This window comes from Saccopteryx leptura, chromosome 3 (genome assembly GCF_036850995.1).
Source record: "Saccopteryx leptura isolate mSacLep1 chromosome 3, mSacLep1_pri_phased_curated, whole genome shotgun sequence".
Lineage (NCBI taxonomy): Eukaryota > Metazoa > Chordata > Mammalia > Chiroptera > Emballonuridae > Saccopteryx > Saccopteryx leptura.
Genome location: NC_089505.1, coordinates 280,425,547 through 280,451,530, shown reverse-complemented (window position 1 = coordinate 280,451,530; position 25,984 = coordinate 280,425,547). Strand labels below are relative to the sequence as shown.

General features: G+C 43.7%; 1 protein-coding gene across 3 annotated transcripts in view; it reads left to right on the top strand.

Moving 5' to 3' along the window:
- Positions 1–4,541: 4,541 nt before the first annotated feature.
- The window catches only part of CRIM1 (cysteine rich transmembrane BMP regulator 1), a 194,904-nt gene continuing 173,461 nt past the window's right edge, over positions 4,542–25,984 (top strand). For all 3 annotated transcript variants that reach the window (XM_066378522.1, XM_066378523.1, XM_066378521.1), the window contains exon 1: positions 4,542–5,008. In XM_066378522.1, the coding sequence (XP_066234619.1) occupies positions 4,678–5,008 (331 nt within the window). In that variant the 5' untranslated portion in view covers positions 4,542–4,677. The remainder of the gene's footprint in view (positions 5,009–25,984) is intronic.

Here is a 25,984-nt window from a genome sequence, read left to right as displayed (position 1 = left end):
CCTTGTGTGGTTGGTATTGTCGCCTCCATTCTACAAAGCAGGTAACCGATTCAGAAAGGATAAATCTCTTGTTCAAACTTGTGAGGGAAGCAGATAGAGGACTCCTAGTCCAGCTTGAAGGAGAAGCTGTGTTCTGTGACATGCCCCTTCTAGAACTGTGGGGCAGCTGCCTCACAGAGGCAGGGGAGATAAGACAGGAACTCCCTGAGAGAAGTGAGGTACTAAATGGTGATAACCCAGCCCAAGTACCAGATCCAGTGCTCAAATTAGATGGCTGAGTTCCCAAACTAGATGTCCCCCTACATCACTGAAAGAGCCCAAGCCACGGTTAAGTGAGAATCCATGTGCATAGGCAACTGCAGCGGAAGGAAAGCAGAGATGGGGAAGTGTGGGGGGACGGTGGAAGGAGCCAGACCTGTTGCCCTGCTTTTTTCATAGATCTTTCTACTATGTGTGCAATATCAGCAAAAAACAAGACTTTTTACTTTTGTTCAACTCAATTCTAAGTGTGTGTGCATCAGATTCAAAAGGCCACTTCTACATATTTTTGTTTGTTTCCAGAAAAAGAAAACATAAACAGCCTGCACATCCCAGAGTCTGACTGAAAAGGCTGGACTAGACACTGTATGGGGGGGCGGGGCTCTTACACTCTTTTGCCCTCTCATTTTCACTTTCTGCTAGGCCAACTGGACACTGATTTCCAGACATTTGCAATAGCACAGCAAACCCCTCCCATCCAAAACCCCCAATGACCAATAGAGGGCAGACTGTCTCTTCTTCAGACCTCCGTCAGAAGTATATTTTAGTTCCTTTTCCTTTCCCACCTGTGGATTCTGTTTTGTTTTGTTAAAATAACCCATGTCTTTCTAGTTTGGAAGACTCTTTCTTGCCTCAATAATCCTTTCAAGTGCTTATTTTAGAGGCATTTATTAAAACCAAGAATCAAGGGCCACAGATAAGAATATTCATGTACCTTGTGGTCTGTAATTCTTCCCTTTCTCCTTTTTACAACTCATTCACACAAGCATGTATTCTTATAAAGTATGTCTCCTCCAATGAGTTGTTAATCTAATGGGGTTCAGAGCTATTTAAAGAAAGAGGTATAATATAACGTAAAAGCAGAGATCCTTACAAAATGCTATAAAGCATAGTAATAAAAATATACAGAGGGACAAATACATACCCTACGTAGGTGGGATATAAAAGTGAGACTCATGGACACAGATAAGTGAGAATTGGCTACCAAAGGAGGGCAAAGGGAAGGAAGGAGATGCTATAGAATAGATACGGGAAAAGGTTTAAGACACTTCCCAGAGAAGGCATTAAACCATGTTCCATGTATGAACCTTAACTCTCACATTTGTATGTGCCTTTCAGGGTCTAGGCAATCCCTCTCGGTCCACTTTCTCCCTTGACCCCCAACTGTCACCATGTTGGGCCCACCCAACTTCTCTTCTGTATCCTCAGCCTGGTCTCTCAAGATGAGGGAATTCTTCTGTTTGAGCATCAATCTCATTGCCTTGGCTTCTGGAAGAACCAGTTATTTTGTAGCAGAGCTCCTAGTTCCCACTCTAGTTTCCAGAAGTTACCAGGCCCTTGCAGGTTTCTTATTTGCCACTGGTTACTAGGTTTCAAGTCACTATCCTTGTTTTCTTCTGTTTCTCTGACTTATTAATTCTATGGTAAAGGACTACATGTAACTTCAATTTTTTGAGCTAATACGTTCATCTCAAGTTTTAAGATGCTCTCCAGTTTTAAGTCTGGCTCTAATTCCCATAAGAAGTCAATCTTTATCTAGCTTCCAGGTAGTTCTACCTCTGGAATCCCAGGAAGATTTAATGGTAACTTCCATATTGTCCCTGGCCTATGTTCAATCACTAGCTTTCCCTAACCCTTAATATACTGGCTTAAAAAAAACAATTAAAAAAATAACAAATAAAAAAAGCAAGACCCCGACAATAATTATTACTGTTTTTTTCTAAGGAAAAGTGGTTTTCTCACATCTGCATTTTTTTCCATCACCTGACCTTGGCTTTTCCTGTTGAGTCCTACAGTGTTATCTGTTATGTTTTAAAAAAATGTCTTTATACTTGCATTTGAACAGAAATATAGATAACCTCCTCTGCAAGAGTGGAAAGGGCCTTTTAACACTGCACAATGATGACAGTTTGTTGGCAAATCCCACAGTGGAGCGCTGTTGCATAGTTGGGGTATAAGCAACCATGTTCAACAGTGTTTTGTGTCTCATTTTCCTTGAATTTTGTTATTACAGAATCTAGTATATTTTAAATGATTTTTTAAATCATTTAATACTTACAATTATAGAACCTTAGGGTAGGGGGTCCTTCCAAGGTTATCTAACTTGAACTCCTACACCATTGTAGGAATTGTCCCCACATTCTTGGAAACTAGTCATCCCAACAGCTCTAGAGGGATTTACCTTCTAGAAGATAGGATGCTTACTTCCCCTTTCCACTGAGGAGATGCTCCACATCTTCTCTATTACCCTCTGATAATCAGTGGTCATTAATAGCCTCTTCCCCTTCTCGGGACAAACATATGACTGTAGAAATACTTAGTTTTCTGATGCCAGTGACTGGGGAATATTCCACTGGTAACTTTGGCTTTTTAGTTCAGGATTAGAGTGGTTAAACCAAAATATTTATAATAAGTATAAATTTGTTCCGCAAACAGAGGATTTCAAAGGCATCTTTGTTTCCTTTCTCCTTACACTGCCATGCTATTAAGTTTGGTTCATTAGTCATGATTTTCAGGATCCACTTGGCTGCCGCCTCCTTGCAGCCAGACCATGTTGGATCAGAAAGTCCACTGGCCATTCCCACCTCACACCTGCCAGAAGGACCTGATTGTTTTTCCCACACTGATCCAAGTCACTTTTTGTTAATTCACTAATTTCACTGACTCCAGCACACATCCTGTGAATGAATGGTGAGCCACTACAGAGCCCAGGAAAGGCTGCGAGAACCTCTCCTGACAACCACAGAAGAGGAACAATCTCCACAGGATGCATTTTGCATCACTTCTGTTACTTTATTTAAAACTCAGCTTATCAAAAAGAATATTAAGCATACGTCTTTTTTATTCATATATTCACAATAAATGAAAAAATTAAGACCCACCACTTTTGTCCATGAGCTTGGGAAAAAAAAGGGCACTGTCAGATGACATTAACAATGCACCTGAGATACACGGGTCTAGTCGTGTCAAGACTTGTGATAATCCAGTATTCGGCCTTACTCAAGGGAGAAAAATTCAGCTGTTACTAGCTATTTACCTCCTCCCATAATACAGCACCTCGGCGCAGAGCACAGCCACAAAATAATACAGAATGTGGACAGTTAAATTTCAACTCAAGCTCCAGGAGCCCCCAACAGTCCTGCCCACCCCCCGCGGTATATTTACCGAGACCATTTAAAGCACTTAATTAATTCACCAGCAGCTTCGCTGGAGGCGCCTCGAGCTTCCCGAGACTCCATTACATAATATCTTTTACAAAGTCTATTCCCAGCGCGAATGGAAGATGGATTCTCATCCAGTTTGCGAAGGTTTCATGCATTTACTTCCCTTCCCCGGGGTTCGATCCGGAGGGTACCCCAGTCCAGGCTGCAGCAATCCCCTCAGCCCCAAGCTTCTGAGGACCCTGTCGCTCTCCGAATTCAAAACTGGCCCCGGCGGTCTCGCCTTCGGGGTCCCCAGGCATGTCCCGGTGACCACTATGCCGGCGGGCGCTCGGGACTCCGCGACTCTTGCTGCTAGCCAGGACCACCCCAATCCCCGAGCCGCAACGCGCCCGCGGAAAGAGGCGCGCAAAGACTCGGCCGCAGAGCCGGCTCGATGCTTCGGGCTCCGAGCTCCGGGAGAAGGAGGAGGAGGAGGAGGAGGAGGAGGTGGGGGAGAAGGAGGCGTACGAGGGAGTTAGGGCCCGGCCGCCCGCGAGGAAAGCGGGAGGAGGGGGAGGGGGCCGGCCGGGCCGGGCAGGGTGGGGGGGGGCAGCCAATGAGCGGAGCGCGGCGCGCGGGAGGGAGGGTTGTGTGAGTGGGGGGGGATGAGGTAGGATGGGGGAGGGCGCAGCCCGAGCGGCTGAGGCTCCAGCCATAAACAAGCGCCCGGAGGAGCCGCGCAGGAGTCGAGCGGGGCGCGCGGTGCGAGCACCGCGGACCTTCTGCTGCGCCACCGCGCCCACTCGGCGGTTCGGGAGGCGGGGACCCGCCCGGAGGCTGCGCCGCCGCTGCCGCCAGCGCCGCGGGGTCGGCCGACGCGGAGGAGGAGGAGGAGGAGGAGGCGCCGCCAGCCCGGGCTGGAGCGGAGCGCAGCCGCCGCCGCCGCCGCCGCCGCCAGAAGTTTGGGTTGAACCGGAGCTGCCGGGAGGAAACTTTTTTCTTTTTTTCCCTCCCTCCCCGGAGGAGGAGGAGGAAGAGAAGGAGGAGGGGAAGCCACTGCTGGCGCCAACGCTAGTGGGCTCGGGGTCAGCGCGGCCCGCACGGGGGGCGGGGGCCTCGCCCCGCGGGGGGAGGCGCGCCCCGGGGGCCCCGAGGGGGGCGGCGAGGACTGCGGGCTGCGGGTGCTGCAGCGGCGGCGCGTGTGCCCCGCGCAGGGGAGGGCACCCGCCCCGCTCCCGGCCCGGCTGCGAGGAGTAGGCGGCGGCGGCGCAGGAGGATGTACTTGGTGGCGGGGGGCAGGGGGCTGGCCGGCTGCGGGCACCTCTTGGTCTCGCTGCTGGGGCTGGTGCTGCTGCTGGCGCGCTCCGGTACCCGGGCGCTGGTCTGCCTGCCCTGCGACGAGTCCAAGTGCGAAGAGCCCAAGAATTGCCCCGGGAGCATCGTGCAGGGCGTCTGCGGCTGCTGCTACATGTGCGCCCGCCAGAGGAACGAGAGCTGCGGCGGCGCCTACGGGCTCCACGGAGCCTGCGACCGGGGGCTGCGCTGTGTCATCCGCCCCCCGCTCAATGGCGATTCCATCACCGAGTACGAAGTGGGCGTTTGCGAAGGTAGGTAGCCTGCCGCGGACCCCCTCCCACCTGGCCCACTCCATCCCCTAGCATTGAACAAAGTTTGGCCGAGACTTTCCCGAGGAGAGAGGGCTCCGCGGGAGAAGGAGCGGCCCCTGCCCCGGGGAGGGAACCCCCACGACTCTCCGTTCCCGCTCACTGCATCCCCCCACGCTTGGCCCGCCACGGGCGAGGTTGGATTTCGGAGGTGGAGGCAGGCGAGTCGGGGATCGCCCCTGGCCGCGCACAGACTCTCACACGTGTGACCATTCGGGCTTGGGGTGGGTGGGGTGGGGTGAGGTGGCCCGCCCCTGCGCTCCGAGGTGGGGGCGCCGCGGGTCGGGGGTACTGCAGAGGCTGTCGCGAGCCCCTCCGGGAAATCCGACCCCTGCTTCCCTCCCCACACTAGCGCAGTGTGGAGCTGAGTGCCGCACACCGCCCGCGAAATCTTCTGTTGGCGGAGACGTGTCTCCAGGCTTACTCCCTGTGACTTTTTATTATTTTTTCCTTACGCTTTTCCTTCACCCCCTTCCTTCTCCTTTGCATATAAATCAATTTCAACTCCGACAAATGTCAGCCCAGGGGAAGTTATATACGGTGGTTACTCATTTATTTGCCTATTGAAATGGTCAAAGGCTTTCTCTCCTGAATGAAGGTGGGGGGGGGGGGGGCGCAGGAGGGGGCTTGCACCTGGGAGTGAAAAGTTGTTTCTATTAGTGGCTGCTTTTTAAGATCAGGTATCCGCATGTTTCCAATTGCGTGCCGGTCCCTTCTTTTTATTTGACAGCAAGGATTGTTCTGGTTTCTCCACTAAGCATTGTGCATCGCGGTGTCAGATTGATGGAGGAAGAAAGAGATTAGATTAGTGGAGCTTCCCTCGCTGGCAGAACCACTGTGGGCGGCTGTTGGCCTTAAACCTGGCCCGTCTGCCTCGGCCTCGGGGTGCCTGGTCTGGTTTGGGAGACAGGTAGTGAGTTGGGGTTTTTTCTCGGGGTGTAGGTGGCTAATGGACAGGGACTGGTAAGCACCAGTTAAAAGTGGGATCCCTGCTTCACCTGACGTTGGGGTGACAATGATGTTATGGGGCATCCTAGTATTTGAGCAGAGGAGCCCACCCAGCCTTACCTCTGGAGGAGCTGCAGGGAGGAGGGAAAGGTGCCCTCTGCTCTTGTTCTTCCTTACTACTTACAGCCAGCACCTAGGAAAGCAGGCAGAAAGAAGAATTTATTCTGAGGCATCCTTTACGTATGCATGTGTTTATTGTACTGGGGTAATGGAAAGAGGGTAGCAACCTTAGGGATTTGATGGGTCTGTTTAAAAAGCTTCAGTTCTGCGATTTTCTTTAAATACACACATGCATATTTATTTATACCTGCAGTTTTTAGAATGTGGACAGGAAAATCCTGGAGGCCTTTCTGGTTTGGAAGCTAGTGGGCAGTAATGAGTGGTGGGAACATTTCCCAGAGAGAAGGGACCCATACTGCATGCACTCTGAGGACACTGGGCTAGAAGAGTTCATGCGCTTGAAATGAAAACGCCTCTCACCTAGTGTTAAGTCCCATTTCAGGACATTTTCATGTCTCACATCAGGAAAAACGACCAGGAGACTAACTTCTGATACAGTTTCATGTGTTTGACCTAGGTAATTCTGTATGACTTGGACTACAAGATGCATCCTTGAACCCTGCCACTTGGTGTGCACAGTTTACTTCAGCCAGCCTCCCATAAAGTGAAAAAGAACAAGCAATGTGAAACGGTTAAATGCAGTGGAAACTGCTGTGCTCTGAGAAGGACTTGGGGAGGTTCTACAGATTCCAATCCCTGTTTTGTTTCTTCATGATACATTTCTGGTGAAGGAAATGTGGAGCCCAGGGAACAGTCACAGTAATCAAGTGTTTTGGTAACAATAGCCCCGTGTCATAGTACAGAGTTATTTTGGCAGTTTGTTGGTGAGCTTTTCATTCCTCTGAGACGATGGGATCCCTCATAGCTTCCTTTTTTCTGGTAACATCTCATGCACTTGGTATTAGCTTTAAAAGCGCTTGGAAATATTTGTTGCCGTGATTATATCTGAATTCATGTTCTCTAGCAACACTTTTCATTTAGCAGGCCTGTTTTCAGCTACCAAAATTGTGTGCCCAGGGCATTTTATGTTATTATTATTTTTAGAATTCTAAAAGCAGTCAAGTTGCATTCTAAAGCCATGAAACCAAAGTTTAGAAGGACAGTGGTACCTGGCATGATATAATGGTTGGATTTAGACAGATATTTTCAAAAGTGTCCAAAATTTCCAGTATTTTCACTTTCAACAAGATTTGTGGGAAACATAGCTGAAGCTTTTTTCTTCTTTTTAAGAATTAGAGGAGCCTTTATATGTCAATAGTTATCTAGAAGGTGCTGACTTTCTCTTTTTTTCTGTTACTTTGCAAGAAATTTCTCAATGGCCAGTGTCTCCCTCTGTTCCATTTTTATTCAGAGTCATGCACTGAAACATGATTGTCATAACTAACATGAATAGGAATTGATATATTTTATTCACGTTGAAGTCTTCTTTTGCTGCAATTTTTGCACTAAAATGACCCCTACTGGTTGTATCTGTTAATGAAAACTCTTTTGAAAAACTTCATATTTAATTGGCTCCACTGAGAAAAAAACATATTGCATGTTATAGAAATATTATCATGACTAACCTACCTGCTTTGGATAACATCATTTAAATACAAATTACATTGCTCTATTTGCCAGCTTGCAGTAATTTTTGTTTGTGTGACTTCTCATACTGCCTTTCCGGGAGGTGTAGGGGGGGGGGATAATGTTTTTAACTGCAGTTCACAAAGTGAGTTAGATAAATCAGTGCAGAAACAGACCCCTTCCAACTAGTAGCTCACTGCCTTAAGTTTTGAGACATGCGAGCCCATGGTAGGCTCTCAGCAAACTTGACTTGGGTAAATGGATGAACAGTGAGTGCTCTCCACAGAAAGAATATGGAAGAAGAAATATTTTCTGAGAGGTTAAATAATGTGAAGAGTGGGTCCTTTGAATCACATGACATGTACACTTGAACTTTTTAGTGTCATTTAGATTGTTAAGTAAATCATGATTCAATTATTTGTTTTTTAAAAAAGTTGTTGGCTAAGTGCATTTAAAAAATTGAACCGAGAGCCACATATTGTACTTAAGGTTTTCTTTTTCTCTTAATCCAAAAAGTGTGTGCTGTCCCCCAGAGGACACAAGTCCCTTTCCCATTTCCAGTCATTTGGTGAGTCTTCCTGTACCGTTGGCAACGTACTAAGGGGTCTATTTCTTGGCTAGGCTGCCTGCCTCCAGGTAGATGACCTGGAAGTCAGAGAAACAAGTTTGGATTCTGAGCTCTGGCCAAAAAAGACGGGATGGGAGACCTTTTTGGGAGATCAAAAACAGAGTGTTGAACAATGACTGAAGTGGGATTGTCTAGGAAGAATGTTTTGATTGGACAGTGAGGACTTATATTTTGAGATAAGAGAGTGAGGACCATTTTTTTTCTCCTAATGTGGAAAAATACTTCTGCTTTAGTACAGGGTGGGGCAAACTGCAGGGGAGTGTGATTAGTCTTCTCTAAGTATCAGAGGAGCCGTTGATGACTTGAGTTTGACGGTTGGTGAGAAGAGTGATTTGGAACCTGGTGATCACTACTGAGTGACTCTGCTCTGAGAGCTTCCTTGTACTAGACCTGGATGATTGCTACTGCAGATAAGCACCAAATTTTTTCCCAGTGCTTATTTACTCAGTGGCTTAGCATTTATGGAACTTCGTGTTTTCACCACTGATGTCTAAAAACTGCCACCTTCAAAACAATCCTCCTTTTATTTACTCATGTATTTTAAACTTTTCTTCTACCCACTCTTCATAAGGCAATGAGTAGATGAATCAAGGATATCTCCTAGGTGCCTATAGCACTGAACAGAATGTGTTTTTCTGATACTGTTGCGTTGGAAGGTTATAGTTTCTCTGCTAATCACTGCAAGACAATTACTGAGTAATGTGTTTCATTTTCTACCTCAAAGTCTTTAGGTGAGGTGAGCTTTTCCATGCCAGAGAGAGAAGGAAGCAGAGGGCCTATAAAAATACATTAATGGGGTTTGGGAAGAGAAACCAATGCAAGTAAACAAGGAAATAATTAGTTTCTCCCAAAAGTAAATATTGACAAAACATGGAGAGACTATTCACTGCACATATACAAATGACAGGACTTCCTGACCTTCACTTTGACTATCAAGCTTTACAGACTCCTCAGTGTTATTGAGGAGTCCAGTCACATAAAACACTTGGCAATGGAATTGCATAGGACCAGGAAAGCAAAAATAGCAAGTCTAGAGACACTTGCAGTTATTAACACATATTTAACAGTGACCAGGACAGTCAACAAGCAATATGTTGTCAGTGCAGTTGTGAACAGACAGGTTAATTTATGGAGAAAATTGTTCTAAACAATGCTTAACTGTAAGCATTATATCCAGCTCTAGGAGGTATTTAATGATTTGGTGCAGGTGTTTGTGTTTTGTGGGGCTTGGTTCACATGCGATGATGTACAAGAGAATAGCTTGGGGACACGGGACAAGCATTATGAAGTTGGGGGAAATAGATAAAATAGATGACCCTGAAAAGATAATGGAGTAGGAGGACTAAAGAATGACACATGGGAGAAGGGAAAATATATTGACTTCATCTTAGGGCAACTGTGTCATCCTTTGAAGAATAATCCAAAGCACATTCCAGACATTCATTAATTGTGAAATTCCTGAAAAATGTGGGTGTGTTTAAACATCTTTCAGGCTGTGGCACTAACATGAGAGATGGCAGAGCCGCCTTCATGTGTAAATACCATCAGATAGAAGGTGGGAAAGTGAGTGGAAGGTAAAGTAAACATGTTGGGTGAAGCAGGTTTCTGGAACGCTGTGTTCCATATGGCACTGGCAGCATCAGGATTTTGGAGATGCCCTAGTAAAGCTCAATTATTTGAAGAAGAAACAGCGGACTAGCCAAGCATGCATGAATAACGAACTAAAAAGCCTTCCTTCTTAGAGACTGAATTCTCCAAAGCTGAATTTTCAAAGATCTGACTTGTCTTTGCATAGAAATCAGTCACTCATTTCATTGATCTTCTACTCTTTACAAGGCCTTCTGCGGGAGCTGGGGAGCAGCACGAGCCTGGGGACCTCTCAGATGAGTTTCCCACTCTACATCTTTTAATCAAGATGACGAATAAGGCAGCAAGATCTTAAAAAGTCTGCATAGGTTCAAGCCAAGTAAAAGTGATTCCGTGAGTCTGTGTATGATTAGTTGGTGAGTGAAATATATGGTTACAATTTGTTCTGGGAATCACAGGATCTGGGATGATCATTTCAGGTTCTGGTGGCAAAGCTGAAAAGGAGAATTCAAAATCAAACTATACTGCTCACAAAAATTAGGAAATATTTTATCGCTTCATATTCATTTTGAAATATCCCCTAATTTTTGTGAGCAGAATGAATTTGAAAGTATGAGTAGGAACACTTTGGGATAGGGGAGGGGACCCTACCCCATTCTTCACAGAGCCCGTGTGGTACATAACAGAGTTTCCCAACATCCAAGAATGAGGCTGCATTCTTAACGCTTTACTTGTTGTGGTTCAGAATGGTGAGTTGCCTTTTGAGAGTGATTTTCTCTTTGTTCTGGCTTGTTCCACGAGGCAGATGAGCGTGGGCAGTGAACTGAGAGGTGTCCCTTCCTCAGTATCTCCTGTTCTCACCCACTCTCTGCTGCTCGTCCTGGCCGGTGAGCTTGGTCGCATCATGGAAAACCTCCGTGCTCAGACAGGACCTCCTCTGGCTGACAGACAGAGGAGGGGCTGATAATATACAGAACTTACTACATTTAAGAATGCCCTGAAGGTAAACACCAGTAAGTGTCCATTTTGGGCCCACATGAAAAAAAAAAAAAAAGTAAGTAAATAAATAAATATCCCTTTTCATCTGTTACAAAATGAACAGGTTTCACATCCTTATCTCCCTCCCTTGCCCAACCCCGATTAACTGTCGATGTCAAATATTTAGAAATTTGGTTTCAGGGGTTAAATCGGCATTGCTTCTCTATGCATCTCACTTTTCTTGTCTGTGTAGTGGGTTAATGATAAGCTTGCTTATAAGAACTTAGGGAACGAATCCTTGTGAATTGCTTACAAGAATGGCATAATGTAAATAATAACTACCAAGCTACTAATCAGAATAAGTGAAACAACTTGATGTGGGTGCTTTCTGTTTCTTGTTCCTCCTCATCTACCTGGGCAATTAATCACCAGTAGTTAAGGAGTTTGGGTTCTTAGAAAGGGAGCAAATTATTGAGTGCAAGTCCCTTCCCCTCCCCCAACATCATGAGTGCATTGAGTTTAAAAGCTATTTAAAGGCCTCTGAAGTGATTTGCTCCTCTCTCTATATATACCAAGGTTGCATATTTGGGGTAAAAGTAAAAAAGGAGGGATATGAAATTTTCTGCACAAAGTTGTAGGAATTGTAAATGTATCAGCATTTTAAGTGTGGAGTAGTATTTTATTTGGGAAAGAGGGGCACCTAACCTTGCTATAATCAGTAATACACATTTCCCCTCGCATTATGTCCTGGAGGCTTTTGCTCCCAGCTCTCAGTGTTCACACTGGTGGTCAGCACAGGATGTAGCCTGACCTCATCTAAGGAAACAGCTTGTCTTTCATGGGGCCCCATTCCCACCTGTCACCACAGTTGGTACCAACTAGGCAAAACCAGAGTTCAGACTTGTAACTAGTCTATTCCTCTGTTTTCTTATGCGCCCTACCTGTTTTCTTGCTGTCCTTCCACTCACAGGTCTTTACTGAGCAGTTCTTACGGGTCTGGTATTTTGTGCAACATGGTGGTGATACCAGTTCTCTAAGCCTGAGTTTCTCTCTCTGTTAATAGTAACAGATACCACCTATATTTGTGGTGAGTTCTAAATGAGAAAAAAACTGTGCTCTTGAAATTTTAATGTGCATACAAATCACCTTGACGGGGGTGGGGGTGGGGGGTGGGGGGGGTGGGGGTGGGGGAGGGTCGTATGAAGCATGCAAGTTTCGATTTAGTATTTCCGGGTCAGGCCTGAGATTTTGTATTTTTCAAAAACTCCCAGGTGATGTAAGTGCTGCTGGTTCACCAGGGGCCACACTTCTAAGTGGCAGAAAGCTAGCTAGTGCATGTGAAAAAAACATATGGCACAGAGTGTGGCATTTAATAAGACCTGCTATCATGGTAATTATTTTTCAACCAAAATAAATACAATGGGGCCCTGCTTTCACAGATGTTATGGTGGAAATACCAGTTAGCTGAGCCATTATAGTCCAAGACGGTCATAGCTAAGCCCTGAGATAAGGGAGCTTTGGGCCTCTCAGGAGAAGTCAGAGGGTCCCTAATGCTGACTGACCAGGAGGAAGGATTCAGTGGAGGGTGTAGCACCAAGCAAGAACCAAGGTCTTGTTTCCTCCCTCACATGCATGCTGTTTTAGCAAATAGAAAATAGGCCCTGGGGGTAGGTGAACACGTGTTCAAATTTCAGCTTTGCTATTTCCTTAACTGTAAACAGCCGGCTTGCATAGTTATTTGGAGCTTCAGTTTCCTCGTCTGTGAAAATGAAATTTTAATGGTTTTCTATCAAGGAAATGTTATAGTGAAGGTTGAAGAGAATTAATACATGTGTGTTATGTATATATTATATACACATGTATGTGTATAATGGCCAGTATTCCTGCTACCAAATAGATCAGGGGTCCCCAAACTACGGCCCATGGGCCGCATGCGGCCCCATGAGGCCATTTATCCGGCCCCCACCGCACTTCCGGAAGGGGTACCTCTTTCATTGGTGGTCGGTGAAAGCAAAGCGGGGTGTCGCTCACATACAGTACTACTTCCCGTGACGGGGGACGTCATATCACTTGTTCCGGCTAGCAGTGACAAATGTGGAACCGGACATTGACCATCTCATTAGCCAAAAGCAGGCCCATAGCTCCCATTGAAATACTGGTCAGTTTGTTGATTTAAATTTACATGTTCTTTATTTTAAATATTGTATTTGTTCCCGTTTTGGTTTTTTTACTTTAAAATAAGATATGTGCAGTGTGCATAGGGATTTGTTCATAGTTTTTTTTATAGTCCGGCCCTCCAACAGTCTGAGGGACAGTAAACTGGCCTCCTGTGTAAAAAGTTTGGGGACCCCTGAAATAGATTTTAAAAAGCTAATTAATATTAATTCTAATTTCCATTCTTTCTCATTTTTTTTTTTTTTTTTTTTATATATATATTTTTTTCATTTTTCTGAAGCTGGAAACAGGGAGAGACAGTCAGACAGACTCCCGCATGCGCCCGACCGGGATCCACCCGGCACGCCCACCAGGGGCGAAGCTCTGCCCACCAGGGGGCGATGCTCTGCCCATCCTGGGCGTCGCCTTGTTGCGACCAGAGTCACTCCAGCGCCTGAGGCAGAGGCCACAGAGCCATCCCCAGCGCCCGGGCCATCTTTGCTCCAATGGAGCCTTGGCTGCGGGAGGGGAAGAGAGAGACAGAGAGGAAAGCGCGGCGGAGGGGTGGAGAGGCAAATGGGCGCCTCTCCTGTGTGCCCTGTCTTTCTCATTTTTTTTCTTAATTTTCTCTCTCTATATATATTTTTAAAAAATCTACTTTGTGGGCACTCTTACACCTCCTCCACACTTAACTAAGTCTCTTTGACCGAGAACTTAGCCGGAGAAAGTTGGGTCTCAGATACTTGTCGGAGAGAATCTGTGAAGTACTTAGAACAAGAGTCCATGAGGCCAGGGTTTCTGGACCAAGAAAGCTTGTTCATTGGGCTGACCCAGTACTGCTGTAAGTCCCAGCTCCTCTGGGGTTACAGTACAGTGTGGACATTTGCTCTAGTTTGTGGTTTGACCCCTTTACTTCCAGAGAACTATTTCAAATTAATATTTTTTAAAAGGTGACATCTTAATATTGATGGCATATGGGTTTTATGCAAGTGAGTTAAATTTACTTTTGTTAAACATTTTCTGTGAGTTTCCAGACATCACTGGAGACACTGGAGACCCTAGAAGTATCATCAAAGCCAGGTTGGGGTCACTAGGGTTATAGAAGGAAGCAATAACAGGTCTGGCCAGCTCCTAGACAAGGGCAAGCTTGGGAGTGAGCAGGAGATGGTGGCCAGCCCAGGGTTCATGTGTTGCCTGCTTTTCTTGAGCCCCCATGCATATACTTACTGATTTTTAGAGAAAGTAAGGGAGAGAGACAAAGAGAGAGAAAAAAGAAGACACATTGATTTGTTGTTTCACTTATCATGCCATCATTGTTTGATTCTCGTTTGTGCCCTGACCGGGGATGGAACCCACAGCCTGTTGGGACGGCACTCTGACCAACGGAGCTACCCGGCTGGGGCTGCTCATTACCTTGGATTTGCATTGCGGTTTCTCTGGAAAACCTTTGTGCAAAAATGGCAGGCTAGAAAAGAACACCATAGAATTAAAACATCTGATGTTTTTGTCTCCTTAGATCCTAATGTAGGTGTGGTCCCACTTTAGGAAGACAGAACTATAACTCTTCCTTCATGCCTGGAAGTAAGTATTACTTTTATCCAGTAAATAGGGATGGAGAACTCACCGGGCCAATGCTTTATATTGCTGTTATGGAACAAGGAGAAAGAGCTGGATGAAGATACAATCCTAGGAATTAACACTTTAGTACTTAGTAACCATACACGCAAGATGAGGTGAACTTCCAGATTTCAGGGTTTTACTTAAGTGTATGTTTGTCAAATCGAAAAATGACACCCTAACTTGAAATACGCTGGACCATTTGTCTTATGAGCATTTAAGGAAAAAAACTGAGTGTTAATTATATTTTCAGGTGTTGTCATTTTACATTTCAAGTTCCTGAGAAGATAATTTGAAGAGTTTACTCTGAAAATTTTCCCTGAGTCTTAGCAACCAGTCATTCTGGCTACAGCAGGTTAAAAAAAAAAATTTATACTGTAGGCTGTAACCAGAGACTGTGCCTGTCTTATTTAGCATTTCAAAACAAAAACCATAAACAAACATCTCAGATTCAAAACAGAAAGGAATTTCTGGCAGGGCAGAATGAAATCCGAGCCTGCAAAGTCCTGTCTACAAGAGGTAACTTATTTAGCTTGTTATCCAAAGACCACGAGCAAAACTGTTCACAAGCTGTGATGAAACCAGGCATCTCGGTATGGGAGGGTTATTATACCTCTTTTTTAAGACTGAAAGACCTGCCAAAATGAGGCAAAGTTACCTTGAGGAAGTTTGACCGGAACTAGACTTTTAGTATTAAGAATATATATAGTAGGACCACTTTAGCCCTGGAACCTGTGAGGGATCATCCCTACAGGATGTGTGGGCTTCGTCCCTGCAGAGGATGTGTTTATAATCTGCAGAGGAAGAGCATTCCATCATCTTGTCAAAGGCAGATCTTGAAAACCTTCCTATTGTTTTGCACTTCCATAGTTTGAAGCTTTGCAAAAAAAAAGTGTCAGCAATTTACATTCTGAGTGAGAAAAAAGGGATAGATCGTCAACGGTTTTATCTCTGAAAGCCAGAGTGGAAGGATTATTAAATGGTTAGAGATAGATTTAGTATGCTATTTCTTTTTCAGAACCATTGAGTTCTCATTTATTACCACTATGTATGACAAAGTGAAGGGTCAAATAAATTCTATATTGTAATCAAAAGAATAAATGGATTTGTGTATATTCTAGCTTGTTATGAGAAGGATTTAAGGCTGCTCAGAAAGGTAAATATCACAAAATTCTTGTGCATGAGGATGGCTTGATAAAAGGGGGAAAAATAGCCATGGCTTCCAGATCCCCCTTCCTCCCTTAGGAGCTCAGTAACTGAAATCAAACCTCTTTGACTTCCCTTGACTTTGCTTTAATTTTCAAAAGGGCATTAAGTGGTTACCTACCTAAGGCAGGGGAACTGAACCAGCTATCTTAAGGCCCTTCTGGTCATAAGGTCTATGTTTTTATTACAAAAGGAGAGCTGGGCAGGAATCAGATATTAGCTTGTGCAGAGCCAGAGAAGGAGAAGGTGGTATTATCTACCTTCTATGCCAGATGCTGTCGACAGAAGGGCTTGGAGGAACAGCAAGAGTTTTCTCCCTTAGTTATGTTTAGTGGAGGCAGTGGGGACAGCAGAACGTCATTATCTATTGGGAAGTTAGTGACCATCTTTTACGTGCTGGCAATCTTTAAGCTTTATTAACTGACCTAATATAATATAAGCTCAAGGTGGAATTTATGCCTCTCTCATATGTCTGTGCTCGCCTGCCGCTTTGACTCGTCCTTCATTTTCTCATGTACTTCATTAATTGTTATGACTGTGAGGTAGGTGGGTGACAGGCAGAGAGAAAAAGCTTGAGCAAAGACAGGCCAAAACTTGCCGAAATTCACATGCTCATTTCTGCCTCTGACACTAGGAGAGTTGAGTAATTGCTGTCCCTCCTAATACTGCAGGGCAGCAGCCAAATTCTCCGCATTCTTTTACCTTTGCTGCTGTTTTCACTTGCCAGGGAGTCTCCTGAAGAAGCAGACTGAATTTAAAGAAACATAACAGGAATAGTGCGTGCAAGGAGAGGCACCGACCGAATAGGGCGCCTTGGGTGCCTCCTGTTGGGAGGATGAAATGACCAGTCTCTGCAGAGGGACCTGTTGCTGCCTAGCCAGCTTCCTTACCTGCCCCGTGTCACTGAGCCCCCGGTCCGGGAAGCTCTTTTGCATGCATGTGAGACGGCAAAGCTTCACTGTATTTCAAGTATAGGCCAACAGTGAAGCTTGGAAAAGTGATATCTCGGGGGGTCTAGAAAGTCCGCCCTTCCTTTGCAGGTTGTGCACTTTGTTGAAGCGAGGTGGTGTGGACCCGTGGCTCTGCAATTTGATGCAATACGTGTTGTTCTAAAGAATGTGACGCACAGCACCGCCCGTGGTGTACACCAGCAATCAAATTGCTTCGCCCTGTGGATATTACATTTTTGCCAAGTGCAGCCTTCCAGAATGAGGTGCTAGTTAATTCCAGTTGGGCATTTATTCGCTAACAAGTCTGCTGAATGCTAAATACCCCATTTGCGAGTGTGTGACAGGAGAAAACTCGGCAGCTAATTATTATGTAGATCTCTTCCATGATACTCACTTTCGGTTTCAAATACCTAAGCGGCCAATCCCTAGTGATGTGATTTTCTTTAATTTCTTAGGTTTCTGTAATATTTTGCTTTTCGCTCCCAAGGATTTTTTTAATTGTTTTTGCTCCGGTCTGGATAACTGTAAGTATACCAGTAACTGAGTGGACACTGTTGTGGTTCAACAGAAAACACTTCTAGTGGAGTACTGTGACTGGCTCTTTCCTTCTTTTCTTTATAACAGATAATATCAAAAGTTAAATCCTGTCTGGATCTTATCCTCTCTTTTCCAGGGTAAATTTCTGGATAGCTAATAATGGTGGCAATTGAAGTAACCATTGAAGGGGTGGGTTTTCATTTACTAACAGGAGCCTTTGCCTAAATAGGTTTACTTTACTCTCCTTTCATATATCAGTAAGTCTTTATTTAGTTCTCTTCCTGCTTGGTTGGTGCATATTTGCTTAAGAACTCTTAAACTATGGGGGCAGTAATGAGAGTCTGACAAACTGGGGCCGCACTCTTCTCTCTTGGAAGCAGCCAGAGGGTGCACTGTTGCCATCAGAGTCAGTTCTAGTAGGTCCACTTGGTGCCTCCCCTGCCCACATCTTTGGCTGTGGTTTGGCCCTCCTTGCTTGGTGAATCCCTGCCACAACCCAGTGCTGCCTGGATCATAGGTGCCCTGAAGCCATTGGAAAGGCTTGTTTCCCAGCAGTCTTTTTTTCGTGTGCCTCCATCCTCTTCCCAGCACGGTTGCATGCCCTCACTGGGAATCGGTAACCCAAATGTTACGAGTTGGTGCCCAAGCATCAGATCCTCTATAACAGCGGTTCTCAACCTGTGGGTCGCGACCGGGTCGCGACCCACAGGTTGAGAACCGCTGCTCTATAAGGAACCCTTGCAATAATGGTATCTGTACTAACAGTCTGGTGGAAGAGTTCTGTAGAAATGTTTGGAGGGGGAGCATATGCCAATACATAAAGTTCATTTGACACTGTGGGATATGATACTCTGGGTCAGAAAATGATAGGACTTCATAAAACAAGGATCTTTACAAGGTGTGGTAGACTTGCTGGCCTACCAGGATGTACACAGGTTGGCAAAATATATCTGTAGCATCAGCAGCTGGCCCCTGGTACAGTTACAGATATGACTTTGAGAGTCAGGAAGCTGTGATAATTCCTTCTTTCAAGATGTCGGTAACTTTGTGCGTTTGGACACAGAGTGCGTATGTACATGCATGCATGCGTGAGTGAGGTCAGTTGCTGAGGGCTCAATGTAAAGAATACTTTGCATTATATATTGTATGTGCTGAAAACAGTTTGCATGCTTGCAGCAAATTCCTATACTCTGTTGATCAGCAAACTGAAAAGGATTTCTTAATAAATAATATTGTGCACTGTCTTACTACATTTGAAAAAAAAAAAAGCAGTTCTAATTAAAGTGCTTTGGCTTTTAAACAACCTAGTTAATTGGGAGAGCTATATGTAGGCAAATGGAGTTGAGTAAAATTACTGACTTCTTTCATTTTTTGGTGCCTGGAACAGAACTTTTATTATCCTGAAGGCAATATGGGATGACTTTTATAGTAGATTATCATTAAAAATAGTTTTTTACCTTCCATAGGATTTTGAGATATGATGGCAAAAGGAAAAGCAGAAATTTAGGGTGAGAAATGGAATACTTCTGTAGGGAAATAAGCAAAAATAAAAGAAGCCAGAGGTGGTTTTATGTTGAAAGGAGATTAAATTATTTTCAAAGACTATGTCGGGGAAGGGTGAGCCCTCCACAACCAGGTATATTGAATGTCTTATTCAGGAAATTGTATTCGATGCTCTGGAAAGAAAAAGGAAAAAGATTGTCTGCCAATAGAGTTCTGGAAAACTTGAGGGAGATAAAGTATTTACATGTCCAAAAGAAATATATAATTACAGCTACATTTGGCACTGAAAATAGTCCATGTATTATAATTTTTAAACTGTGTGTGAATATGTAAGCATATGCCCTTGAGTCGGAAATGCTTGGGCGATGCTATTTCTTGGGAGAATTTAAAAGTGGAAGGTATTAGGAGCAGAGAGAAAACATAGGGATGACTGCCAGTAAAGAGGAACAGTGAACTTTTTCTTTAGAAGGGATATATTTCATATGTATAATGATTCCAACTTTACTTTTAAAAAAATAATCTTGGTATAATAAGCCATTTCACTTCCCCGAGAGCCTCAATAATTTGCACATTATTATAAAAAGCCTACAGGTAAAGGGAAACTAGACTCCTAAATTCAGTACCTGACTATTCTCCTGAGGTATAGGTTTTCCAACTTTATTGCAAGTTTATCTTAGAGACCCATTGAGAGCTCAGAAAATAACAAAGTGCATTCAACATATACTGTCTAATATCTATTGCAACCAAAGGTGTGGGGCACAGCCAGCCACTGAAAGCTGGTGAGGTGTAGGCTTTCAGATTCCCAAAGTTATCTTAACATCCTTCTAAGTGTATTCTCATCCTTCAAACTGTACAATTTTATGCTGGTTCCTTTGTGATGCCTTCCTGCCCTACTCAGGAAAAGGTAATGCCATCTCCCCCCCCCCCCAGACACACCCAGTGCCCACAAATAGCACTTTCTCCTTCCCTTGGTATAGCACTTTTCACACTGTGTTAGAGTTCACATTTCTGAAGCCCTGCCTCATTGTGATCCACTCGAGTGCCAGGATTGTGTGTTATTCTAGCGCTTGGCACACAGGAAGAACTCAATGAGCATTTGTTGACTAAATCTAGACTCAAGGTCATCCAAGATATTATACAAAAAACTTTTCCATCTGAACTGTTTGGCTTGCATTGTGGAAACAAACAAGAGGCAGTACCTGTTGAGAGAATCCCAGTGAGGATTATTATTATTGCAGAAGGAAGCTCAAAACTGGTTCACTGAGCAACATACTGTCTTTCTCTCCCCCTACCCTGAATCCTTATTTTTCCAATTTTGCTATCATGGGTTAGTTTCAGCTGTATTTATTTTGGCAACTACTTAAAGGTATTTTTTTTTATTTGTGAGGACTTTTCTTCCTGCTTGTTTGTCATAAAGGTGTCATCTTTCATTCACCAACCCTTCATCAGCTTGTACGAATTTTCCTTGTGGGTGGATGCTTATAACTTCACTATAAGGGATCTAGTGCAATGAGCCATTGAGATACGGTGGTGGTCAGCTACTTGTAAATAACTGATAATTATGAATTACTTCATAGATGCACTTCTGATGGCCATATGAATTGTTGATTATAATAAAACAGACTTTTATATTTTCAGAAAACCAGTTTTGGGTCTTAAACAGGCATGTTGACTGAACCAGGAGGGAGTTTAACAAACGTATTGAATTTTTAGTTCAAAATGCCAGTGTGACACAGACTATTTACTGCTCCAGGGGATCTCCAAATGTCCTCAGAATTTTCTTTGGGGAAGGAAATCCTAAGCCCACCACAGCGAGGTGGAAGTCTGTGACTGTTAATAATAAAAGTGCTTCACAATGGTTTCAACAGGAAGTCCATAGGAATGCAATATAAGGAGTTTAAAAAAGCAAAATCCCATTTGGATTTTCTCCAAATCCTATGACTTCAGGGACTGAGGAATTCTTGATGACTCATGGCTGGAGTCCCAACTTGTTATTTAGTAGTGTGGGGTTGTTTTTCCTTCACCAGTCATGAACTCTTTGTTTGTTTACTTTCTAAAGGTCTTAAGGTGGTTGACAAATTAAGACAGGAAGACATTAGACACTTTAGGATACAACAGCAAATTACAACCTTTGGGTGATAGATTGGCCCTAAGCTTTTCAGTTACTAAGGAAGAGAGTTTTGGCCAATATAAAATATACAGGGTTACAGACACGTGTCCTCAGTTATCCTCGTATAAGCTCAGTTATCCTGGTACCTATACCCTTTTATCATTAGCGAATGTCCCCAGAGAGCCCTATTTTCTTAGGAAAAGTTTAATTTGATATCTCTGCTGAAAGCAAATTTAAGATGCTTATCTCATACTTTATAATTAATTGTTCATAAGGCTATTGTCATGGCTGGTAGCTTTGTCATAACCAACTTTAGAGCCTTTTATTAATTGCCACTGCTGTTAATGAGTGTTGGGATGGGGAGGAGAGCAAGCTGAGTAGGGTTAAGGCTGTAGAGTTCTCATTCTCTATAATGCCATAAAAAGTGAAGATTCTTAGCAATGTAATATTTTGAGGGTCCATTGTTGATTTTCTTATAACTCTAGAATTTTTTACCTGGCTTCATTAGGATTGAGAGTTTAAATGCCAGCCACCAGACCCAGAAGCCAGTATGTTCTCGGAGTGTTGCCCTCTCGAAGACTTTATCAGACTATTTCACTTGATGGTTGATTCTGCCCAAGTCACAGATGTGTGTATCTCCGAACCAGTGATTCCTCAGTTAATTTAAGGTCATAGTTGAAGGATCCAGAGCTGTTATTGCTGCTGGAATATAGCAGTTACCCTCAGCCTTTACTAAAATAAATGAATGGAGGCGCAGAGGACTGGGAAACACACTTGAAGGAGGGAGTGCCCCTCAGGTTGAAAGCCAAGGTAAACAGTGCTTGTAGCTGAAAAGTAGACTTCCTGGCAGGCGAGAACTGGAGGAGTGGGTGCGAAGTGCAGCCACCAAGAACCATTTTCAGCTGTAGAGATTGCTGAGTGTCCCTGAGTCCCTAAAAGAACCTCTCAGAGCTAAATGGGGGAAGGGGCGTCGGTTTCTGGAAGCAGCCTTTGACGATACTGTCTTGCCAACAACTGGACCCAGAAACAGCACTTGGGGGGAGAAAAGGTCACGTTTGTGCTAGAGAAAGCACGCAGATGGGGCTCTCTGAGGGGTGGAAAGGAAGTCGCCCGTGACCTAGGGGAAGCCTGGCAGAGGAGCCAGCGGACTGGCAGAATGCAGTGGGAAGGCGTCCCCGAGTCTGTGTGTGATTTAGAGTTAATGGAAACATAGACATTTTCTTTCTGTCTGTCTTTCATTACAGTGGAAAACTGTGTCAGTACAGTGGACAGCTGTGCACACTTTATACATCATGTGATGTGTGCAGATGCACACACATCCAGATAGGCAGCATGCACACATGTAAGAAAATCCTCACAGGATCCACAGTCTTGTCCTGATGGTGTCCTTATGTCCATTCCTCCATGATGATAGATAGCATCTTCTTCTCGTTGGGACTCTTAGGTTCTGTGAATGCCAACAGAAACAAAGATTCTGTCTCTGGCCATCATGAATTTATTTGTATTATAAATACATATAGATTGTCTCCTAAGCGACTTGCATAAAGCTGTGGACATCTTGCTCTTGTAGGCTTGTTCTCTTCTGTAGAAAATAAAGGATTGTATCAGGCTTATAGCTGCGGATGTCCTGCCCATGCCTTCTTTGTATTGAGAAAGGTAGACCATCAGAAAGGACTGATACAGAAATTCCTTAGACCTTTCCTACTCAAAGATTCTTGGAACTTGGTTGCATGTGGAAAAGGGCCCTGCCTTGTAAAAAGTGACCCACTCAGGTGTTACATGAATTGCTTCTCTGTGATTTTATTTCTTGAATGTCTTATTTCCCATAACTAGCTATGTGTGTTATGGGAAAATTTTAAGTTCTCTATACCTTCTTTTTTAAGAAAACTATTGTAAAGGCAACATAACTTTCCTTGACAGTTTGGGAAAGAGAGAAGTGAAACGAGGATCCAAATTACTCTTCCTCCAAACAACGAGAACTGGTTTTGTGTTTTTGTATTATATATACCCAGTCTAGTTTTCCTCTCGACACATAGTTTATTTAGCATGCATCATTTCTTGCTTTTTTGCACTAAAAATTATATCGACAGCATTTTTCTATGTTGCTACATAGCCTTCACTATTATAAATTAAGCTGACTGATGGAGGGGTACTGACTGCATATTTCAACTTTTTCGTTTCAGGACTATAGAAAAGGCAAGAAGGTTGGGAGGCTGGGGAGGGAAGATCATTCTAGGTCAGGGGTAGTCACCCTTTTTATACCTACCGCCCACTTTTGTATCTCTGTTAGTAGTAAAATTTTCTAACCGCCCACCGGTTCCATAGTAATGGTGATTTTTAAAGTAGGTAAGTAACTTTACTTTATAAAATTTATAAAGCAGAGTTACAGCAAGTTAAAGCATATAATAATAATTACTTACCAAGTACTTTATGTCTGATTCTCACTAAGTTTGGCAGAATAAATTTTTTTTTTTTTTTTGTATTTTTCCTAAGCTGGAAACGGGGAGAGACAGTCAGACAGACTCCCGCATGCGCCCGACCGGGATCCACCTGGCACGCCCACCAGGGGGTGACGCTCTGCCCCTCCAGGGTGTCGCTCTATTGCGACCAGAGCCACTCTAGCGCCTGGGGCAGAGGCCAAGGAGCCATCCCCAGCGCCCGGGCCATCTTTGCTCCAATGGAGCCTTGCTGCGGGAGGGGAAGAGAGACAGAGAGGAGGGAGAGGGGGAGGGGTGGAGAAGCAGATGGGCGCTTCTCCTGTGTGCCCTGGCCGGGAATCGAACCCGGGACCCCTTGCACGCCAGGCCGACGCTCTACCACTGAGCCAACCAGCCAGGGCCCAGAATAAATCTTTATAAAACAACTTACTATAGTTAAATCTATCTTTTTATTTATACTTTGGTTGCTCTGCTACCGCCCACCATGAAAGCTGGAACGCCCACTAGTGGGCAGTAGGAACCAGGTTGACTACCACTGTTCTAGGTGAATTTAAGAGAACATTCTCTGTAGCTTTATTTTGTTTTTGTGAGGGCCTAGGCTCTCCCAGCAGATGACCATGATTGTCTCCTCTCCTTGTACTAAGGATGTGACCGTGACCACTGTCTACCTGAGCATCCAGTCTTTTGTCCAGGGCAGTGGTCTGAGGACTGTGGCCCTTCATTGTTTTGTTCTACACCCTTACCTTACCAAGACTGTTTTGATTCTAAGGACTTCGAAGCTTTTTTTAAAACCTTTTTCTCTGTTAAGTAAATTTGTAGGCTTTGTGCAAATAGCCAGCCCACTGGGTAGGCCTATTTTAATTCTGTTGCTTTTTTTTTTGGTAGTGCATTATTGGATTGCAAATGTTTATTTAGTATGAAAAATGGTATAATTAACTGCATCCTAAATAGGGGCTATTAACTTCGATTAATTTGCAACCTTTGTGCTTTGCATGCATGTGACATATGCTCTTATTATCAAGGATTTTTATCTGAGGATTTAAAATAGCTTTCCACTTCCACGATTTTATAAATGAAACCAGAGGCCTAGAAGCTCTTCAGCAGCACATATATAAAATTTGGAAAAACATGAGTCATTTTCTGGGTCAAGTTTGTAGAAATCCTATGAGGAAAATTGACTTTTTTTTTCTTGTATTATTATTGACTGTTATAATATTAATAGTTTTTACAACTCAGATACTGTCTTCATAATCAAAAGGTTTATATAGCATCTGTTGTAAATATTTCAGATTCATTTCTGTAATCTTAATTTAAAAATAAAAATTCTCAAAGCCAATTATGCAAACAGTATGCAAGTTGAAATCACCAGGCTTCAGATATATTTTATATAAATTTTAAATGCTTTTTTTGGTTTATCAAAAGGAAGACAAAATTTTGATTATTCTTTAATATCAAATTATTGTTACTGAGTTTTAAATCTTTGAAAATTTATAAATAATAAATGATACCTACCAATTAAAGTATTTAATACAGAAAACAGTGGGTCTTGACCTCGGTGCTTGTTTGTTGTAGACAACAGCTGTTTAGACTCCAATAAGCCACAGAATATAGCAAAGCAGTTGTGTGTGCACAACTGGACTTTAACAAATACATTTTGGACCATCATACTGATTTAAAATAAAGAAGCATGCTTTGAACTGAAGAATTTGAAGGTGAAATCACATAAAATTTAATAATACTGCTCACAAAAATTAGGGGATATTTTATAGCTTCATACTCATTTTGAAATATCCCCTACTTTTTGTGAGCAGTACTGTTTAAATGTGGATGTCTGTGAAATTTCAGTTTTATCATGGGACAGTAACATTAACTAAAGTCAACGTGTACAATCTTTTTAAAAAATGAAAGCACAAATTCTAACATATTTATATTCCACAACAGTAAGCAAATCTTTGACACCCACCACCACCACCACCACCACCACCATCACCGTCACCAGCATGATTTACCACTATCATCATCATCATCACCCTCACCATTATATGTATGCTGAAATTGTGTCTCTAGAGAATATTCTAAAAAGGTGTGGGAAAGATGACCACTCTTGGTGGAATGGATTACGGATTGGAAGGGGACCTGGGACACTCCTAAGCTTTGGCCCAACCTTTGGCTTATCGCTCTTGTAGCCATTTATAAAACTTATTTAAAGGTGGCAGTCAATTCATTGTCGCCAGTACTAAACAGTTAATCATTAACCAGTTGATCTTTATTATCAATCGAAATGGCTTGTGTTTTCTCTTCAAAAGCTTAACAGTGTGATTCTACATCTTTCAGTCAATGGGTACTGAAATTGACTTGCGTGTTTCTTGGCCCGGGGTGGGGAGTGCAGCCTCTGGACTCCGGCGAATGTTCCAGCAGTAGGTAAGGGCAGGTACAGTGTTGCTGGACTATGTTTCCTCGCTTACAGAGCCCTGGAGCTCGGCCAACTCGGATGAGAGGGGGAGGCAGGGTTCGAGTTTGAGAGCCCGGGGTTTATTTCTGGCTGTTGAGATGTGAGACTCTGGGAGAAGGCATAAA